General features: G+C 37.7%; 1 protein-coding gene across 1 annotated transcript in view; it reads left to right on the top strand.

Annotated features, from left to right (window-relative positions):
* Positions 1–19,995, top strand: part of C7 (complement C7) — a 59,244-nt gene that overhangs the window by 8,534 nt on the left and 30,715 nt on the right. Inside the window, exons 4-8 of the mRNA XM_006076391.4 lie at positions 2,355–2,496; positions 6,726–6,873; positions 7,863–8,001; positions 17,644–17,814; positions 19,081–19,324. Of these exons, the coding sequence (XP_006076453.4) occupies positions 2,355–2,496; positions 6,726–6,873; positions 7,863–8,001; positions 17,644–17,814; positions 19,081–19,324 (844 nt within the window). The remainder of the gene's footprint in view (positions 1–2,354; positions 2,497–6,725; positions 6,874–7,862; positions 8,002–17,643; positions 17,815–19,080; positions 19,325–19,995) is intronic.

The raw sequence follows: 19,995 nt of genomic DNA, 5'->3' as shown, positions 1-19,995 counted from the left end.
AATGTTTTAAAGTTTAGTACAAAAGTAATATAAATAAAAAACCCGACTTGACTTGGAGCTTATAGAGCACCCTTAAAATGTCTACTTTTTCCTTATTATAAATTATTCATTGGAAAGAACATAGAAGAGTATAAAGAAAATGCTACTCATAATTCTACCATTTAGAAGAAATCAATATACTAGCATTTTAGTATTTAGTCTTTCTGTGTGCTAATGATTTTTAAAATAGGGTCATTTGTTCATGATTTTGTATTCTACTATTTTAACTTAATATTATGTTATCAGTATGCATTTCAACAGCTGTATTACATTCCATTATATGAATATACCAATCTTCTTTATCCATTTTCTTATTGTATATTCCATTATATGAATATACCAATCTTCTTTATCCATTTTCTTGTTTGAGATTTAGTTTACTTACATATTTTGTAATTATGAATGAAACTTTAATGAACATTTTTGTATATAAATATGTCTTTTTTCTGATGATCATCTTAGGATAATTTAAAAAATATAATGCTGTTTCAAAGGTTCTGAACATTTGAATGACTAAATTTTTTTTTACTGAGATACAGTGACATGTAACATTAATTTCAGGTATACAACATGATTTGATATTCATAAAGCATTTTAAAAGTGGTTCAATTTAGATAAAAATGTGTGTTTAAAAATCATTTAGAAGTACTAAAAGAACCATATTATAGAAGATAATTTATGTTTGGAAGCATCATCATTATCACAATTTTCAAGCATTTATTTAGTATCTACATGAGAGGTATTTGCAAAATAAATTACACAAGTGTAGAATTTGGCTTCTGGCAAATATAATAGATGACAACTCTGATTACAGGCAAATAGGTACATGAATAACAAGACAAAATTCAAACAAACACCAACCTCAGGAAGCACTTTTAGAATTTAAAAACAAGTTAAGAAAGAACATTAAATAGAGGTAGATAGAAGGTACTTTTCATATGAGTAATTGTTTTGAGGGAAGGTCATCATGCTCAGATTATAAAAACAGAATTTTCATCCAGAAGGAGACAAGTGAAAATGAAAATGAGGTCATGAGATCAGAATTTGACAGGTGAGAATGAGATGCTGAGAGTAGGCAGCCATCAAGGTCATGCTGGTGTCTGTGGAGAAGGAAAACATTACTTACACACCAACACAGTCTGTGCTCTGGAACTTCAGAAAAACACACATTTCTAAGCCACGTATAAGAGATGTCTTCTACTAAATACACAAACTAAAAACTTAGCTGAGAAACTGTACTGAGCTCCATTCCTCACTCATTCCTCCATGACTTCTCTGCTTAGGTGCAATCAAATGTGCCAGAACCAGGCCCAGACTGACGCAGACCTGCTCAAAGTTCAAATTACATGTCGTCTCAATTTAGGATGAATGAATAGATGCAAACTTGGTTTATATATATATATATAGTCTTCCCTGTTGGTCTTTGCTCAAGGTTTAAACTTTCTGGAATCTCAGATTTTGCCCATTTTTATTAATGGGTAAGATTAATAAATGGATAAGAGGCTTAAAAGATGTACCTTTGATTGCCTTTGGAGAGGAAAAGGATTTTGTAGATCTTTCTTTTTGTTTAAACACTAGATACATGTCTTCATATTGAGTAAATGAAGTTTAGGATGAATTAGTTCTCACATTTGGCTTAGTGATTTCCCCTAACTTTTTTTATCCCCACCCCCAGCAGGTGCATTTGATATATTTCTAATTTCACAGATCAGTGATTTTGGATTTCCAGTGAAGTTTCATTGTAGATGTACCTTCATCTGTGGACCACTTAGGCTTCTGTTTTGTAAATTTGACTTTCATGGTAGCCTTTATCTATCTCTCTCTGGACTGTTTTGCCTTCCTGAAGAAGGCTTAAGGTTCAGCTCAAATCAATTTCCACCACTTTTCTAAAGGTTTCCCTAACTCCACTTCATCTTAGCTCCCCTTTCTAGTACCCATACTTTTCCTCCAGCAAAATTCACTTCACCTTTTCTAGTTAACCCTTGGTACATTGCTTTGGTGAAAAATGAATTATTCTGTATTGTGATCTATTTGCTTATAGTTCTATCCAGAATTCTTAAAGATTCACTATTTTTTTTTCACTCAACCCTAAGCATAAATATAAACTGGGAGTGCTCTAGAAATAATAACCCAAGTGTCACCAGACTCAAAGACAAATGGGTTTCTGGATTCATTGATTTTGGACATTTTACTTCTGTAGTACACCAGAAAAATTTTATGAATGTCATTTCTCCAAATGTATTAACTTATCTCAGATTTTATTTCTCAGATAAAGGAACCTGGAGATACTGGAAATGTGTTTGTTTTGTATTTAGACTCGCAGGCGGTCAATTGCTGTTTATGGACAGTATGGCGGCCATTCCTGTGTGGGAAGTGCTTTTGAAACACAACCATGTAAACCTACTCAAGGATGTCCAACAGAAGAGGGATGTGGAGAACGTTTCAGGTGTTTCTCAGGTATTTGCTTCTCATAGGCTCAGCACACAGAGGGTGAATTCAAACGTTATTTGTTTAACTTGCTCAGTATATACTTGTTGAATTGTATTGCATTTATATTAGCCTATACCAGTTTTCCTGGGAGGGATTGGGGGCAGGAGGAGAAGGGGACGACAGAGGATGAGATGGCTGGATGGCATCACTGACTCGATGAACGTGAGTCTCAGTGAACTCCGGGAGTTGGTGATGGACAGGGAGGCCTGGCGTGCTGTGATTCATGGGTATCGCAAAGAGTCGGACACGACTGAGCAACTGATCTGATCTGATACCAGTTTTCCCCAAATCAGTTGGATTTTTATTGGCATATTATTTGCATACTCAACTATCATTCTTTCAAATGCATGGGTGGCATCCAGCAATAAAGATGGGGATACTCTTTGAAAAGAAACATGGCTATTGACAGGCCCAAACAGTTCCTGATATTGCATTTTTGGTTAAGATATAGAAGGAGACTAGAATAAAGACAAGTCAGGCAAAAACAATATTACTGCCCAAATTATTTTTATGTTTACAAGATTAGTTAATTAAGGAGTGATACAGGTCATCCATATGCATAGGGGACTGAACACAGTTTTGGATTAGATATTATTTGACCTCTTGTCTTGGGCTTCCCAGGTGACCCTAGTGGTAAAGAACCCTCCTACATCTCCTGCAGGAGATGGAGGAGACATGGGTTCAATCCCTGATTTGGAAAGATTCCCTGGAGGAGGGGGCATGGCAACCCACTCCAGTATTCTTGCCTGGAGAATCCTGTTGACAGAGGAGCCTGGTGGACTATGGTCCATAGAGTCTCAGAGAGCTGGACACAACTGAAGCAACTTAGCAGGCATGCACTGTGTTGCACTTGTGCAGACAGGTTAATTCAACAACTTTTAGCAAGCATTTATTATTTTTGTTACGTTCAGATACAGAAATGAGGGTTACGAATGTAGAATGAAACAGCCTCTTCCCTCAAAATTCTTAGTTTTATGGGCAGAATAGTACATAAAAACTTCCTGTGTTAGGAGTGTTTCTCAACAATACCTCTCAAACTCCTATTTTAATTTCAAAACCCAAGTCAGACAATGCCTCCTTAGGGAAACCTTCCCTAAACACCCAACTAATAAAGCTACTTAACAAACGACTTTCCATGTTTTCCATGTGTGTTGTATCATCTGTAATCTGACGTATATGTTGCCCTGGGTGTCTCTTGGTAGACTGTGAATTCCTTGAAGATGTGGATTTTATTTCTTTTATTTTTTTCATCTGGAGTGTGTAGTACATAGTAGACTCTCAACAAACGTTTGTTGCATTGGATCAAAAGCATAGTGGGATGGGCTAGCAGGACAGTTTTGTGCCATGCTTGCTATTAGGACGCAGATGAAGGCCATACAGCATAGTTTGTGGGGGAGGGGTGGTTTTTGAAAGAAGATAATATATGATCTGATTTTTGAAGGACAAGTAGGCGAGAAGTAGAGAAACCCCTTTGAGGTTGAGAAAACTATCTGCAAAGTCAGTGGAGATGGCAAAAAGATTGACCTTTGATTTAGGTAAGTGATCCAGTATGACTAGGGCGTAAGCAGCTGGTAAGAGAATGGCTGGAGATGGTACTGGGGAGGGAGGCAGGGGCTAGATCATCTGGTACCTCTAGTGCTTCCTCTCTTCTGGTACTCTGGTACTCTCAGCTTTTATCTATCATGACAGTTATACTGCTGAATTGCAATGATCTATCTTCACACTCTTTCCTATTAGATTGTAAAATGTATGAAAAGCCTGGTGAATTCCTTTTTACTTGCATCCCAACACCCAGGAGTGTCTAGAACAAAGAAGGTGTTAAATAAATGTTGAATTTTATTTTTTTATTATTATTTTTTTTTAATTTTAAATTATTATTATTGTTATGTTTACTTTACAATATTTATTGGTTTGGCCATACATCAACATGCATCCGCCACGGGTGTACACGTGTTCCCCATCCTGAACCCTCCTCCCACCTCCCTCCTCATACCATCCCTCTGGGTCATCCCAGTGCACCAGCCCCAAGCTTCCTGTATTCTGCATCAAACCTGGACTGGCGATTCGTTTCTTATATGATATTATACATGTTTTAATGCCATTCTCCCAAATCATTCCCCTCCTCCCTCTCCCACAGAGTCCAAAAGACTGTTCTATACATCTGCGTCTCTTTTGCTGTCTCGCATACAGGGTTGTTGTTACCATCTTTCTAAATTCCATATATATGCATTAGTATACTGTATTGGTATTTTTCTTTCTGGCTTACTTCACTCTGTATAATAGGCTCCAGGTTCATCCACCTCGTTAGAACTGATTCAAATGTATTCTTTTTAATGGCTGAGTAATACTCCATTGTGTATATGTACCACTGCTTTCTTATCTATTCATCTGCTGATGGACATCTAGGTTGCTTCCATATCCTGGCTATTATAAACAGTGCTGCGATGAACATTGGGGGTACACGTGTCTCTTTCCCTTCTGGTTTCCTCAGTGTGTATGCCCAGCAGTGGGATTGCTGCATTGTATGGCAGTTCTATTTCCAGTTTTTAAAGGAATCTCCACACTGTTCTCCATAGTGGCTGTACTAGTTTGCATTCCCACTAACAGTGTAAGAGGGTTCTCTTTTCTCCACACCCTCTCCAGCATTTATTGCTTGTAGACTTTTGGATTGCAGCCATTCTGACTGGCGTGAAATGGTACCTCATAGTGGTTTTGATTTGCATTTCTCTGATAATGAGTGATGTTGAGCATCTTTTCATGTGTTTGTTAGCCATCTGTATGTCTTCTTTGGAGAAATGTCTATTTAGTTCTTTGGCCCATTTTTTGATTGGATTTTTTATTTTTCTGGAATTGAGCTGTAGGAGTTGCTTGTATATTTTTGAGATTAGTTGTTTGTCAGTTCTTCATTTGCTATTATTTTCTCCCATTCTGAAGGCTGTCTTTTCACCTTGCTTATAACTGGAGGAATCAACCTGCCTGACTTCAGGCTCTACTACAAAGCCACAGTTATCAAGACAGTATGGTACTGGCACAAAGACAGAAATATAGATCAATGGAACAAAACAGAAAGCCCAGAGGTAAACCCATGCACCTATGGACACTTTATCTTTGACAAAGGAGGCAAGAATATAGAATGGAGAAAAGACAATCTCTTTAACAAGTGGTGGTTGGAAAACTGGTCAACCACTTGTAAAAGAATGAAACTAGAACACTTTCTAACACCATACACAAAAATAAACTCAAAATGTATTAAAGATCTAAACATAAGACCAGAAACTATAAAACTCTTAGAGGAGAACATAGGCAAAACACTCTCTGACATACATCACAGCAGGATCCTCTATGACCCACCTCCCAGAATATTGGAAATAAAAGCAAAAATAAACAAATGGGATCTAATTAAAATTTAAAAGCTTCTGCACAACAAAAGAAAGTATAAGCAAGGTGAAAAGACAGACTTCAGAATGAATTTTATTTTTTTAATCCAGTCCCCATGCTCTCAAAGCATATATATTTAAAATACCAAGAAAGGCAGGACTTCAGCATCTTCGTCAGTGATTTCAGAAAAGAAATCAAAAGTTGAAGAGCAGGAAGTCAATCTGTCTTCCCAATGGTTGACCTTGTATGATTTTGGAGACCAAAATGCTTGATGGTTATGGATAAGAGCCCGGAATTTGAATTTGGGTTCTATTGTCAATTTTATTGTTCATGCAAGGTCAGAGGCAATGGCACCCCACTCCAGTACTCTTGCCTGGAAAATCCCATGGGCGGAGGAGCCTGGTAGGCTGCAGTCCATGGGGTCGCTAAGAGTCGGACATGACTGAGTGACTTCATTTTCACTTTTCACTTTCATGCATTGGAGAAGGAAATGGCAACCCACTCCAGTGTTCTTGCCTGGAGAATCCCAGGGACGGGGGAGCCTGGTGGGCTGCCGTCTCTGGGGTCGCACAGAGTCGGACATGACTGAAGCGACTTAGCAGCAGCAGGAGCAGCAGCAAGGTCAGAATCAATTTTGCATGTTGCAAAATGAGGATGAAAATAATCAGCGTTCGTTCCTTGGGCAGTGAGGGTTTATCTTAAATTCACACTAGAGTATCAGTACTGTGTTGGGAGCCCAGGCTGAAACCTTTTGACCCCAGGTAGTGTTTTCCTTTTTTCCTCTAATATTTTTGTGTGGGGGATGGTCTTGTGTTCAGGTCAGTGCATCAGCAAATCTTTGGTTTGCAATGGGGATTCTGACTGTGAAGAGGACGGTGCTGATGAAGACAGATGCGAGGATGCAGAAAGCAGACCTGCCTGTGACAAGGATAAACCTCCTCCAAACATAGAGCTTACCGGACGTGGGTAAGGTGCCGGGTGGCTTCCTGTATACATCTACGAGCTGTAGCTTTCATTTTGTTGTGTTTTAGTCTGTGGTTTGGTAAATCTAATAGCAAATCAACTAATAGTCAACCTTTACTTAGACCTCTTTGCCACATCCTGAAACATTAAAAAAAATTCCTATATATACACCTGTAAGTATATACGGTAAAGCATGGAAGGACCAGCTGTCCCTGCAGCTAAACCCAGCGCTGAGAATCCTGCATCCAAGGAAACCCCTCAGACCTGAGAAAACCTGGCCAGTCAGTCACCCTATGGGAGAGGGAGATGGGGAGGAGAACTAATTCAATGATGTGGGGCTATTTAAGGGAATTGAGAGACCACAGAATGAGAGCAGTGGAAGAAAAGAGAAATTATGTTGGGACCTTCGGGATGAAAAGTAATTGTCTCAGCTAGCTGGGAACTTTCAAGTGAAGTTAGAGTGATCCTGTTTGCCTTTTCAAAAAGAATTCTGAAAAACTTTTAAAGGTCAGGCTCAAGTTAAGGTTTCAAGGTTTTAAGATAATCTCTGAGACTGATAGATGTGAAATATGTTAACAGAAAAGTGCTCAAATTACTCCAAAGAGTATACCAGTTAGCATGCTAAGGGGCCAATTAGTTGAAATTCATTTGTAGAGAGTTCTATCTCCTCAAGAGTAATCTTAATTGTATTGGTTTTATCTAAAGATGCAATTTAAAACCAGCTGTTGCCATAGATACAAAAGAGCTGTGTGTTTCCTAAATCTGTTCTTAGGGCTAAAAAGATCTTGGGTTTCCCCATTTATTAGTGTTAGCCATTATACCAATCAGGGGGAGTTGGTAATGTATGGTGTGCTTTAGGAGGATTTTATTTGAGATCACCCACATTAACTGTAATGTGTTTCAAGAATATCCAGAGTTCACTAATGATGCCTGTTTTAGCAACTGCTGTTTCTGGTTTTTAACAGCCTTTTCTTCTTTCATTTTTTTAACAGTTACAATGCGCTAACGGGCCAGTTTAGAAACCAAGTCCTCAATACCAAAAGTTTTGGTGGTCAATGCAGAAAGGTGTACAGTGGGGATGGGAGAGATTTCTACAGACTGAGTGGAAATATCCTCTCCTACACATTCCAGGTACTTAATTATGGATTTAATGTCTTTCTAGTCTGTAAATTGTTGCCAGAGATCATTATTTATGATATTGAGCTTTTTGATATTTTGTTGAGTTTACTTGTAGCCTCATGTGCGATCAGTTCTTATAAATGTCTTATATGAGCTTAAAAAGAATACATTTTCCTTTTAAAAATGTTTTTTTTTTGTAAACATTTAAAAAATTTTATACAGTTTTTAAAGGCTACTTTCCATTTACAGTTGTTAAAAAAATACTGGCTATATTCCCGGTGTTTTACAACACACCCTTGAGCCTGTCTTACCCTCCTGCTACTTTGTGCCTCCTCCTCTCCTCTCCGGTGTTGCCCCCTCTCCCCCACCCGCTCCACTGGTAACCCTTTAGTTTGTTTTCCTTATCTGTGAGTCTACTTCTTTTATGTTATATTCTCTAGTTTGTTAAGAACACATATTCTTTAACTCTGGGGTACAGGGCAATAATACTTTTAATTTGTGTCATTCATGCTGAAATATCTATTGTCTCATTTTCAGTTCCATGCTCCCGGAACCTGATAATCTGTCCCTGTGTGGGTGTTAAGACTCCAGTCATAACTGATTGTGATAATTTCCTAACCATTGCCATGGTTAAAAATGCATTTATTTTTAATTTTTTTTTACACAGATGTTCATAGCAGCTTTATTTGTGATAGCTAAAAACTGACAACAATCCGATTATAGATCAAAAGTGAATAGATATTACATCCATACAATACAATACTACCCAGCAATGCAAAGGAATGAGCTACTCATACGCACTACAACATGGATGAATCGCAAGTTATGCTGAATTAAAGTAGCCCACAAGGACATCCTGTATGATACCCCTTATATAACATTACTTAAAAATGCAAAATAAGGAATTCTCTGGTGGTCCAGTGGTTGGGACTCCATGCTTTCACTGTGGAGGTTGGAGGGAGATCAATCCTTGGTGGGGGAATTATCTTTAGCTGCAGGGAACTATCTTTAGCTCTGATATGGCAGATCCCGAATTACTTCTGTATCTGCAGCCTCCATTTGGCCACCAGGGTAATGATGTTACCCAGTGGATTTTCTTCCACTGTTCAGAGTGCCAGGAGCACGTTCCCTGTAATATTCAGGATATTCCCTCCAAAACAGAGCACACGCTCCAGGATGTCACTAATGTAATAACTCCGGAAGACCAGCGGGTCAGGAAGCAGCGCTGCCAACGGGGCCTCTGCTGGCCACAGAGTCTCCCCCTGGTGGCGGCAATTATGAAATATTTCATATGTGCAGAAGCATGTGAATAACATATACTTGCAGTTTGGAGAAAACTAATAAGATCAAACCAGTCAATACTAAAGGAAATCAATCTTGAATATTCATTGAAAGGACTGATACTGAGGCTCCAATACTTTGGCCACCTAATGCGAGGAGCTGACTTATTGGAAAAGAATCTGATACTGGGAAAGATTGAGGGCAGGAGGAGAAGGGGACAACAGAGGATTAGATGGTTGGATCACCAACTCAACGGACATGAGTTTGAGCAAACTCCAGGAGATAGTGAAGGACAGGGAAGCTTGGTGTGCTGCAGTCCATGGGGTTCCAAAGAGTTGGATAAGATTTAGCAACTGGACAACAAAACAATTACACAAATAGGACTCATGTATACCTAGCACCCACCTTAAGAAATAAGAGTATTGCTGCTGACTTAAAGGCTCCCGTCTGCCCCTCTCTGTTGCATCCTCTCCACCTGTACAGCCCGTGTAAACACTATCTTACATTTTGTGTTGATATTAATCACTTCCTTGTTTTCCTGTATATGTTTATCCCGTATGTCTTTGTCCTAAAGAAAAATTTGTGATTTAGTTTTGCTTATTCTTTGCCACTTACACAGATAAATCATAGAGTATGTTTTCTTCTGTGAATTGTTCTTTCACTCAAGGTTAGTTTTGAAATTTATTCATGCTGATGTAGATGGCATTTTTACTACTATTTCCTTTTTTTTTTCTTATGAAAATGCCTTGAATGTTCTTGTGCATGAGTTGTTCCATGCCAATGAGCTGGAGTTTCTCTAGGGCAAACACCTGGAACTCGAATGGCTGCCTTGTAGGTTATGTATAGGTTATATTTTTCTAAAGTTTCCAAAATTATATATATATATATATATATATAGTCCATCTATACCCCACCAGCAGTGTGGAAGAGTGACCTGTGCTCCACATCATTGCCAGCATCTGTATTCCAGGCTTTTAAACTTCATTTATAGTCTTGAGGTCTCCTCTGCTTCTTGCGGGCTGTTTCTGTCATACACACTACCTAATCTCATCCTGTTCCTTGATTTCCACACAAAATCTACTCAGACAAAAGCGTAATGGCTTTAGGGTAAATTCCTGAAGATTTAAAGGGAACATAGAGATTGTGTGCTATAGCAATGCCAACTCATTCAACAAAAACAGTTGCGATCTTCCATCTTAAATTGTCTGTCCTTCCGCAACCTCAACAAAAAGAAGTTTCTGGTCTCATCCTGTTTTAGCCTGTTTCTTGCTCTTCTTTTCCAAGGTTTTCTCTCTCATGCCTTTCCTTTCATCTTCCAAAAACTCGAAATTTTCCAGTTCAACCCTCCTTACTGATTACTCCCAAATTTGTAAAGCAAAACTATTAGAATGTTCAGAGGGAAGGGCCTTTAGTTTACCAAAATTAGCCATCTTCAGAAAGCAGTTCTGATTATAAGGAGCAAACCGCCAAACCTCCAACTTATAATGGAATTAAGTTAACATTTAAAAATTATTGAATCATGAAAATGGAAAGTGAAACAGATCTGAAAAATGATCATGGCTACCAAGTTTTAAATATCTCTGGTGGCATCCACACTATTTTAAGAAATTTGTATAATTTTAATCATGATATCTTCACAATATCTATGGAAGGTAAGTAATATTTTACTGTTTTATAGAAGTAGAAATCAAGGCTCAGAGGACTTCAACTGACTTGCTCTAAGTCACTAAATTAATAAGTAGTAAGGCTTAGGCCTTGGTCCCAGCATGTCCCAGGTGGTGCTAGTGGTAAAGAATCGGCCTGCTAATGCAGGAGATCTAAGGGACATGGGTTTGCTCCCTGGGTTGGGAAGATCCCCTGGAGGAGGGTATGGTAACCCACTCCAGTATTCTTGCCTGGAGAATCCCTTGGACAGAGGAGACTGTCGGGCTCCAGCCCATAGGGTCGCACAGAGTTGGAGATGGCTGAAGTGATTTAGCACACATGCCATTATGTCAGACTTCACAGCCTTTCGTTTTTCTAGTATATTTTACTCTCCCTGTGCTGTGCTTAGTTGCTCTTTGTGACCTCATGGACTGTAGCCCATGAGGCTCCTCTGTCCTTGGGGATTCTCCAGGCAAGAATACTGGAGTAGGGTGACATGCCCTCCTCCAGGGGATCTTTCCAACCCAGGGATCAAAGCCAGGCCTCCCACACTGCAGATTCTTTACCATCTGAGCCACCACAGAAGCTCAAGCAAACTGGAGTGGGTAGCCTATCCATTCTCCAGAGGATCTTCCCGACCCAGGAATCGAACTGGGGTCTCCTGCATTGCAGGTATATTCTTTACCAGCTGATCTACCAGGGAAGCCCAGTTTACTCTCCCAATGTATTGTATTAAATGCTTTTTCAACTCTAGATTCTAACATGGTGAAAAACATGTATTGTAATTTATCGTTTGGCCTAAAGGGAGAATGTGAGGTAGGTATATGCAGAGAGATTTTTCTCCTCTTATTCCTAGGGTAATGTGTTGATAATTCTTTCATTATTATAAGGGGGAGAAGTGTGTGTGTGTGTGTGTGTGTGTGTGTATACATACACATATAGAAGAGAGGAAATAATAAGGGAGAGAACTTTTGACATGGTTGGAAGGAAGACATGTTGGAAGCCTGCCACTTATGAAGAAAAAAAATAATTTAATAATAGCATAATCCTGCCATTCATTTTTCACAGCGTGGCTTGGTTTTTGGATTGACATCTGAAATGCCTTTCTAGTCACTGAATTTGAAGGAATGTTTGTCAGAGGTAGAGGGAAATTACAGCCTGTTACTGAGTGAAGAGTAGAGACATTTTGAGAATCCACCCCAAGGGAAGTGAGGTGGAAGCAGCAGGCAGTGAGTCAGTCAGGCGAGCGTGAAACCCAGGTGCCAATACAGAGGTGGTCGACGTTCTCCTCAGTTCAGACAGACTGGGGGCCACTGCAGATTCAGCCCTCTTCAGGTAGAACATGACTTTTGGCTTGTTGGAACATAAACATTAGTAAATAAACAGAAAACAGTATCGGTCAATCTCTCTTCTACTGTCTGTTTTGGAAATCAGCTTGATAGCGTACCCAGGACAAACCCCGTTTCTTACCGAGGAGGCCACTTGCTTTGAAGCTATGCTTGTTTCTCTGTTTGCTCATGTTTTTCATACTGCAAGGAAGCCTTTGAAATTCAAGCACATTCCTGCTCCATGGTCACTTTGGGAAGGTGCCACCCTGCTTAGTTCAGCTTAGGAGATGTTGAAAGACAGTCTTGTTTATTCTCAGCATGTAATGAGTTGCAGATGGCAGTGAGCAAAGATCAGGGTGGAGAAAACAACTTTCTGGATCCTCCTGTTTTGGTCTTGGATGTACTTCATAATATTAAAATTTTTATTGAAATGTAACTGATTTGCAACGTTGTGTTAGTGTTTGGTGTATAGCAAAGTGAGTCTTTAAATATATATATGTATATATATTCTTTTCAGATTCTTTTCCATTATAGTTTATTACAAAATATCAAATATAGTTCTCTCTGCTATACAGTTGGACTTTGATGTTTATCTATCTTAATATTTAGTAGCTGATATCTGCTAATCCCCAATTAATTTATTGTCCCTCTCCTTCCCTTTGGTAGCTGTAAGTTTGTTTTCTATGTCTGTGAGTCTGTTTCTGTCTTGTAAACAAGTTCATTTGCATCATTTTTTAGACTCCACATATAAGTGATATGTGATATTTGTCTTTGATTTACCTCACTTTGTTATTTAGAGATCAGATATGTCTGTCAAATTAATAGCGAAAACATATTCTAAAGGAAATTTTAATTAATGCTTAGTTATCTGATCCTCTGCATCCTCTGAAGGTATGAGTCTAGTTGTCCGAGATTTCTAAATCTACTTTGTTAACAAAAAAATAATTTGAATAATGATAAAATAGCTCACATATATTAAGAGCCCTCTGTATACTAAGCACTGTTTCAAGTGCTTTAAATGTACCTTATTTTTTCTTTATAATAACCTAAGTAGGTAGGTTGTATCATCTATTATTTTGGCAGATGACAACTATAGGGTGTGAAGGCCAGAAGTGTGACTTTAGAGTCATTGTAGTGCCTTTTACTTTGGCAGGATTAGAGTGTGTGTGTGTGTGTGTGTGTGCGCGCGCACGTGCGCGCACAGGCACGCGTTAAGTCACTTCAGTTGTGTCCAATTCTTTGCAACCCCACGGACTGTCGTCTGCCAGGCTCCTCTGTTCATGAGATTCTCCAGGCAAGAATACTGCAGTGGGTTGCCATGCCTTCCTCCAGGGGATCTTCCCAACCCAGGGATTTAACTCATGCCTCTTACGTCTCCTGTACTGGCAGGCAAGATTTTTACCACTAGCACCACCTGGGAAGCCCCAGAATATGTGTAAGTGTTAATAGAAATAAGCCAGTAGAGAAAGAAAACTTGAAGCTGTAAGACAGGGAGTAATTGATTTAATTGGTCCTTTGGAGAGGTGGGAAGAAATGCAGTATAGAAAGAGGTCAGAGAAATTAGCCTTAGATAGGAAGAGGAACACGTGTGCAGAAAGGAAGTGAAGGTGTTCATAAGTTTGTAGATTTGTTAGCCAGAAGTACGAGTAGTCTCTTGTCTGACAGAGGGAATATTTGTAAAGAAAGAGATTAAGGTTATCTTCTAAGAGTGAAAGAAATGGCTGTAAGAGTGAGGGGTTGAGATGGATGCAGAACTTTTGAAACTGATACTGTAGGGAATGGGAGAAAGAATTGGCTAGAGATTTAGGATTGCTGGCATGTATTGAGGGTTCCCCTGAAATTAGAAATCATGAAAGAACTTTTCATACCACCAATGGATAGTTGTGTGATTTTTCTGTAGTAGTGCTAAGCTGCTTGGCTGTGAGGATTGAACTAGAGTTGAGTTTCTGCCTGGCAAATACGGTGGCAGAACATACCTAGACAAGGCTCATTGGCAAGAGTTAGGTTCATTGGCATGAGAATGGTTGAAGTCATGAACCATGAAGCTTACCCACGACAGGAAGGAAGTGAAAAAATGAAGGTGCTGATAGGGAAAGAGAAGGGAAAGTAACTTGCAGAGCTTCTTTCTATGAAGTTGAATAATAAGCTATGGCAAAAGTAGAATGAGAGTTGAAAGAGTAAAAAAGTCAGAGTGTAGGATGTTTGAATTGTGATTTCAGAGGAAGACTCAGTCTGGGGGAATTCAGGATCTTAGCCAGAGTGAAGAGGGTATTAACTGAAGCAAATTTAAGATCACACTACAGGGAGGGAGGAGGGAGGAGGGAGGAGGGTTCAGGATGGGGCACACATGTATACCTGTGGCAGATTCATGTTGATACATGGCAAAACCAATACAATATTGTAAAGTTAAAAAATAAAAAGTTAAAAAAAAAGAAAGAGATTGAAGGCTGCATCAATTAATATTAAGAATTGATATAATTGATATTATATAATTCTTATTATATAATTGATATAATTCTTAATATAATCAGATATAAGGTCTGATTTATCCTTGTTTACAAAAAAGAGGGTGTTTTCTATAAAATAAAATTATGTGTAAATTTTAAAATATACACAAAATAAACACAATGAACTAATGAAAAAAAAAATCACACTACCTTGAGAAAAGATTCCTGTGGCAATGTGGAGAGTTCACAGGAGTGAGGAGATGCTGAATTCATGTTCTGAATAGGCTTATGTGCATAAATCATGAATCAAGTATTTGAATTGTGCATTTGAAGATAAGAAAAAATAGACTATTTTTTTTTTTTTTTTGCTTTAACAGGAAGGTAGATAACTTTTCTTTCTTAAGAAAGGAAAAACTAACTTCTGTGTCTATCCAAGACCAAATATGACTGAGACACTATCTAATGGCTCTAGAAATCCCTAATACATTTTTAATAATGTCCTTTTTGAGACTTGCCTGGTGATTCAGTTGTTAAGATTCTGAATGCTTCCACTTCAGGGGGCTCAGGTTCCATCCCTGGCTGGGGAACTAAGATCTCACATGCCACTGGTGCAGCCAAAAACAATAATGTCCTCTTTGTAGTCAAGAATAAAAATAATAATATCCTCTTTGTAGTCAAGAATAATAGTGTATTCTTCATTTTGACTTGAGCTGAATTTTTGCACTTGAATTTTAAGCAAGTCAATTGCATAATATATTGAAAATAATGCTGAAATAAAAGGTATAGCTAAATCCATTTTTTCTTCTCTTCTGGCATGTTTTTGGAAGGCATGCCTAATTTTTAACATGGGTAGTGACACCCCACTCCAGTACTCTTGCCTGAAGAATCCCATGGATGGAGGAGCCTGGTGGGCTGCAGTCCATGGGGTCGCTGGGAGTAGGACACGACTGAGCGACTTCACTTTCACTTTTCACTTTCATGCATTGGAGAAGGAAATGGCAACCCACTCCAGTGTTCTTGACTGGAGAATTCCAGGGACGGGGGAGCCTGATGGGCTGCCATCTATGGGGTCGCACAGAGTTGGACACAACTGAAGCGACTTAGCAGCAGCAGTGACAAAAGTATTACAATATTTCCTGGCATTCTGCTGTTGAATTTCTTTCTAGTCTTTTTTTTTTGACTGGGCATACACTTGCATATTTGTAGTTAATAGGATTTCTAAATATCACAGTTATGCTTGCTTTTTCATTTAACATGAATAGTTTGTCCTCACAAGCATCATTTACGATGGCTGCATAATATTGTATTTTTTTTAGCTTTATTTTAAAAATGTATCAGGAAAAGTGAAAGTGAAGCAGCTCAGTCATTTCTGACTCTTTGAGACCCCATGGACTATAGCCTGCCAGGCTACTCCATCCATGGGATTTTCCAGGCAAGCATACTGGAGTGGGTTGCCATTTCCTCCTCCAAAAAAATGTATCATATTCATCATTTAGGTTTTTTATGCATTTTTTATACCTTGATTTTAAATACAGAGGTATATAAACATATAATAAAAGACAAATACTTGTGAAAGAAGAGTTACTGATTTGAATATTCATACAGAGCAGACTGAGAGTCATATTGCATGTTTTGTTTTATTCTCCTGGTGACTCACATTTTTAGCAAGTTAGTTGCCTATGATTTAAAAAATTAAAGTTTTTTTCATGAAGATTTATATATATATATATATATATATATATATATATATATATATATCTTTTCCTGAAACATCAGGTATCTGTCAATGCTAGAACTTGTAGTAACATACAAAACTGCCTGATGGGTTTGAATGTTTAGACCCTCTTAGATGGGATGTATGCTCACTTCTTAATTACCTTACCTTCCACTGGATGCTTCCAACATTTATATTGCTTGATAGCCCTCATTTGACACTTAATCTAGGACAAAATAAAGGATAAAGAAGTGATAGTCTTCTCCATGAATGCTGGAGCTGTCCCTTCTCAGCCACATGTGACTATCCTGTTGTCTATTTTAAAATTCTTCTGGGATGGCTTTTTCTTCTACCATCTAGCAAAGGAAAAACAATTCCAACCCTAGCATTTATTTAAGTCTAACAGAATCAGAAATTTAAATCCACTACGGATCATATAGAACATTTCAAAAACACAGCCCCAGAGATCTAACTAGTTCATATCACCTGTTTGCATCTCTGTGTCCCTCTATTGGATGAAAAGTCAAGAGCTAGCTGCTCTGTAGGTCTCTGTTAGCATAACTCTGGTGATTTGCTCACTTCTGGGCTAAATGCTGGCATTAAAGGAAAATGCAAGATGTTTGTACACAAACATATTTTGTGAATCACATGGGATTGCTGTTATTAGTCCTATGTCTCCTGGTTGACAAGGAGTAATTCTAATAATGCACTAATTGTTATAATAATGGACTAAGTAATTATTATAATGAACTCTATTCTTTACAGTCATATAGGCCTGGTTTTAGTGAGAATCACTGTTGTTTTACATTAATGAAGAGCTTTGTCTTTTGGAGAAGATCATGTGAAGAAAGTATCCATGTTAAGGGATCTATGATGAAAGATTCTTGGTTCCATCTAAGGCCTTAATTTGATCATAGCAAAATTTTTCATTTTCTTTATGGTACATATTTAAGGTGTGGTGGTTGTAGTTTAGTCATTAAGTCATGTCTGACTTTTACAACCCCAGGAATTGTAGCCTGCCAAGTTCCTCTGTCCATGAAATTTCCTAGGCCAGAGTACTAGAGTGGATTGTCATTTCCTTCTCCAGGGGATCTTCCCAATCCAGGAATCAAACCCAGGTCTCCTGCATTGCAAGAAAATTCTTTACCCTCTGTGCCACCAGGGAAGCCATGACAAATTATTCTTGGTTACATCTAAGACCTTAATTTGCTCACAGCAAAAATTTTCATTTTCTTTATAGGTGAAAATAAATAATGATTTTAATAATGAATTTTACAATAGTACCTGGGCTTATGTAAAAGAGACATCAACAGAACATTCATCATCTAGTAAAGGACGTATCCTCTTTTTTAGTTCTTCATCTTCTTCATACGGTTACTCTTCAAATATGAATATACTCGCTAAGAAAAAGGTTAGTGTGAAATATTCATTAACTTTTCCATATTTTGCTGGTTTAAGTATTTCTAACATTAACAAAAGTATATTTACCAAAATAATCAGCCATCCTTTTTTAATTAGGGCATAGTATTTTCTTCAAAGAGATAATCTAATATACTTCTTTAAAAGGTATAGCTTTTGTCTTGTTAATTCTCTTTCATGTTGTATTTATTTACACTTTTTATTTTCTCATTATTTGTTCTTATTTAAAAATCCAAAAAATACTTATAACTTTAAAATCTTCTAGTTAAAACTAGCCTAAATTTCTAAATCATGATTACTGATGGTACTATAGGTGTTATATACAATTTCAAAAATCCAATGAAGATGTACTTCTGAAACACTAATACTAGAGTTTTTCAAATAAGCTGTATTACAATAAAAGATGTTAAAATACCTTATTACTTTGGAGAGACCAACATTTTCATCTGAGGAGTTAAAAGACTTAACTTTAGATATTCTGTTGTTTTGAGATACTAAGACTTTCATCACGGGCAACCTGAACAGTTGGGATGAATTGTACTAATTGATACATACTTAGTGGTGAAGTATTTTTCAGGCTGATTATCATTCATAATATGCACAATTCATCTCATTCTTAAAGTCAGTAACTTGATAAATAAATCACATAAGCAAGGTATAAAGGAATATAGATATTGTTTGTTTTATGACTAAGTGGAAATATGAGTGTAAAAACATTTATCATATCCATATTATATTATTCATATAAGTGAGAATTTAGTGTAAGTTAACTCTGTCTTGGATATCATGAAAAGATGCCTAGGAAGGGTTTAAAAGATCTCATTATTAAGTGGCTTACCCTGTAAATACCCCAGTATGAAAGATAAATTAGATCACCCTACTGATAAGTCATTGTCAAGATGTGGACTCTAGGGACATTATATCCCTATTTGTGAGATTATTTAGTAGTCAATGATACTGATTCCTTTTTGCTAGTTGAGGAGGGCATAACAATTTTGTCTTGGAGTTTTAAAAGTTAGCTATAAAACAAGTTATGAAGTCATCACTCAGATGTTATTCCTGTTTGAGATTCCAAAAATTCCTTAGATTGCTTCAAGTGGGTGGGCTCAGAAGAGACCTCATTATGCATCAAAAACAAAAATTCATAAAGTCTGCATTAATGTAGGTGACTGTTGATGGAGACATTGGACCAGAAACTATTTCCGTTGCCTTTTAATCTTCAACCTAAAATGCCTTTTACTCTTTCTTCTTCCTATAGAGTTATCAATTGTTGGTTCTTCAGAACACTGTTGAAGTGGCTCAGTTTATCAATAACAATCCGGAATTTTTACAACTGGCTGAGTCATTCTGGAAGGAACTCTCTTACCTTCCCTCTCTGTATGACTACAGCGCCTACCGAAGATTGATTGACCAGTATGGGACGCATTATCTTCAGTCTGGGTCCTTAGGAGGAGAATACAAAGTTATCTTTCATATGGACTCAGAAAAAGTCAAAAAATTTGGTAATTAAAAACATTGCTATATATAAGCATTGCAAGGATTTTAATGGGGGAATAACCTGTAGTTAAACTTTAGAGCTTTAAAATATGACAAATAGAGGTTAAATTGCAAAGGAATCCAAAATTGTATGAATCCATTATACTCTACACAAAATCTTCCAGGCCTTAAGAAAAAGCTTGCCTACTCTTTTGGATAGTATCCTGAAATGAAAGTTAAGTCATTAGAGATAACTAGAGGGTGTTGATTAGATTTTTATAATACTTTTTGATCTCCCCATTTCTCAGATTAAGTAATATTCCTTGAGGAAAACGGATGAGGATTTTACTAATATTGCAGAACTCAAAATGTTTCAATGAAGTATTTTTTTTAATTTGCCTCTGTTCTTTACCACTTCCATGCCTTTAAAAACAAATCTGCTCTGAATATCACAAGTTTGCTTACTACCTAAGACTTGTAACAATAGCTTAAATTTATTGATTCCTTCTCAACAGGTGAGTTGTCTATGTCAGCAATGATCCTCACTGTTACTCAGTGATATATCCATTATGGCTCCTGCCCCACAGACTGAGAAATGCAGACTCAGTGCTGTGAAGAGACTCATCTCAAGGCATACAGATTGTAAGGAAGTCTAGCTGGCTCCAGCATCAGCTTAGCTTTATCCTTATGTTATGTT

Source organism: Bubalus bubalis, chromosome 19 (genome assembly GCF_019923935.1).
Source record: "Bubalus bubalis isolate 160015118507 breed Murrah chromosome 19, NDDB_SH_1, whole genome shotgun sequence".
Lineage (NCBI taxonomy): Eukaryota > Metazoa > Chordata > Mammalia > Artiodactyla > Bovidae > Bubalus > Bubalus bubalis.
This window is presented reverse-complemented; position numbering and strand designations above follow the sequence as displayed.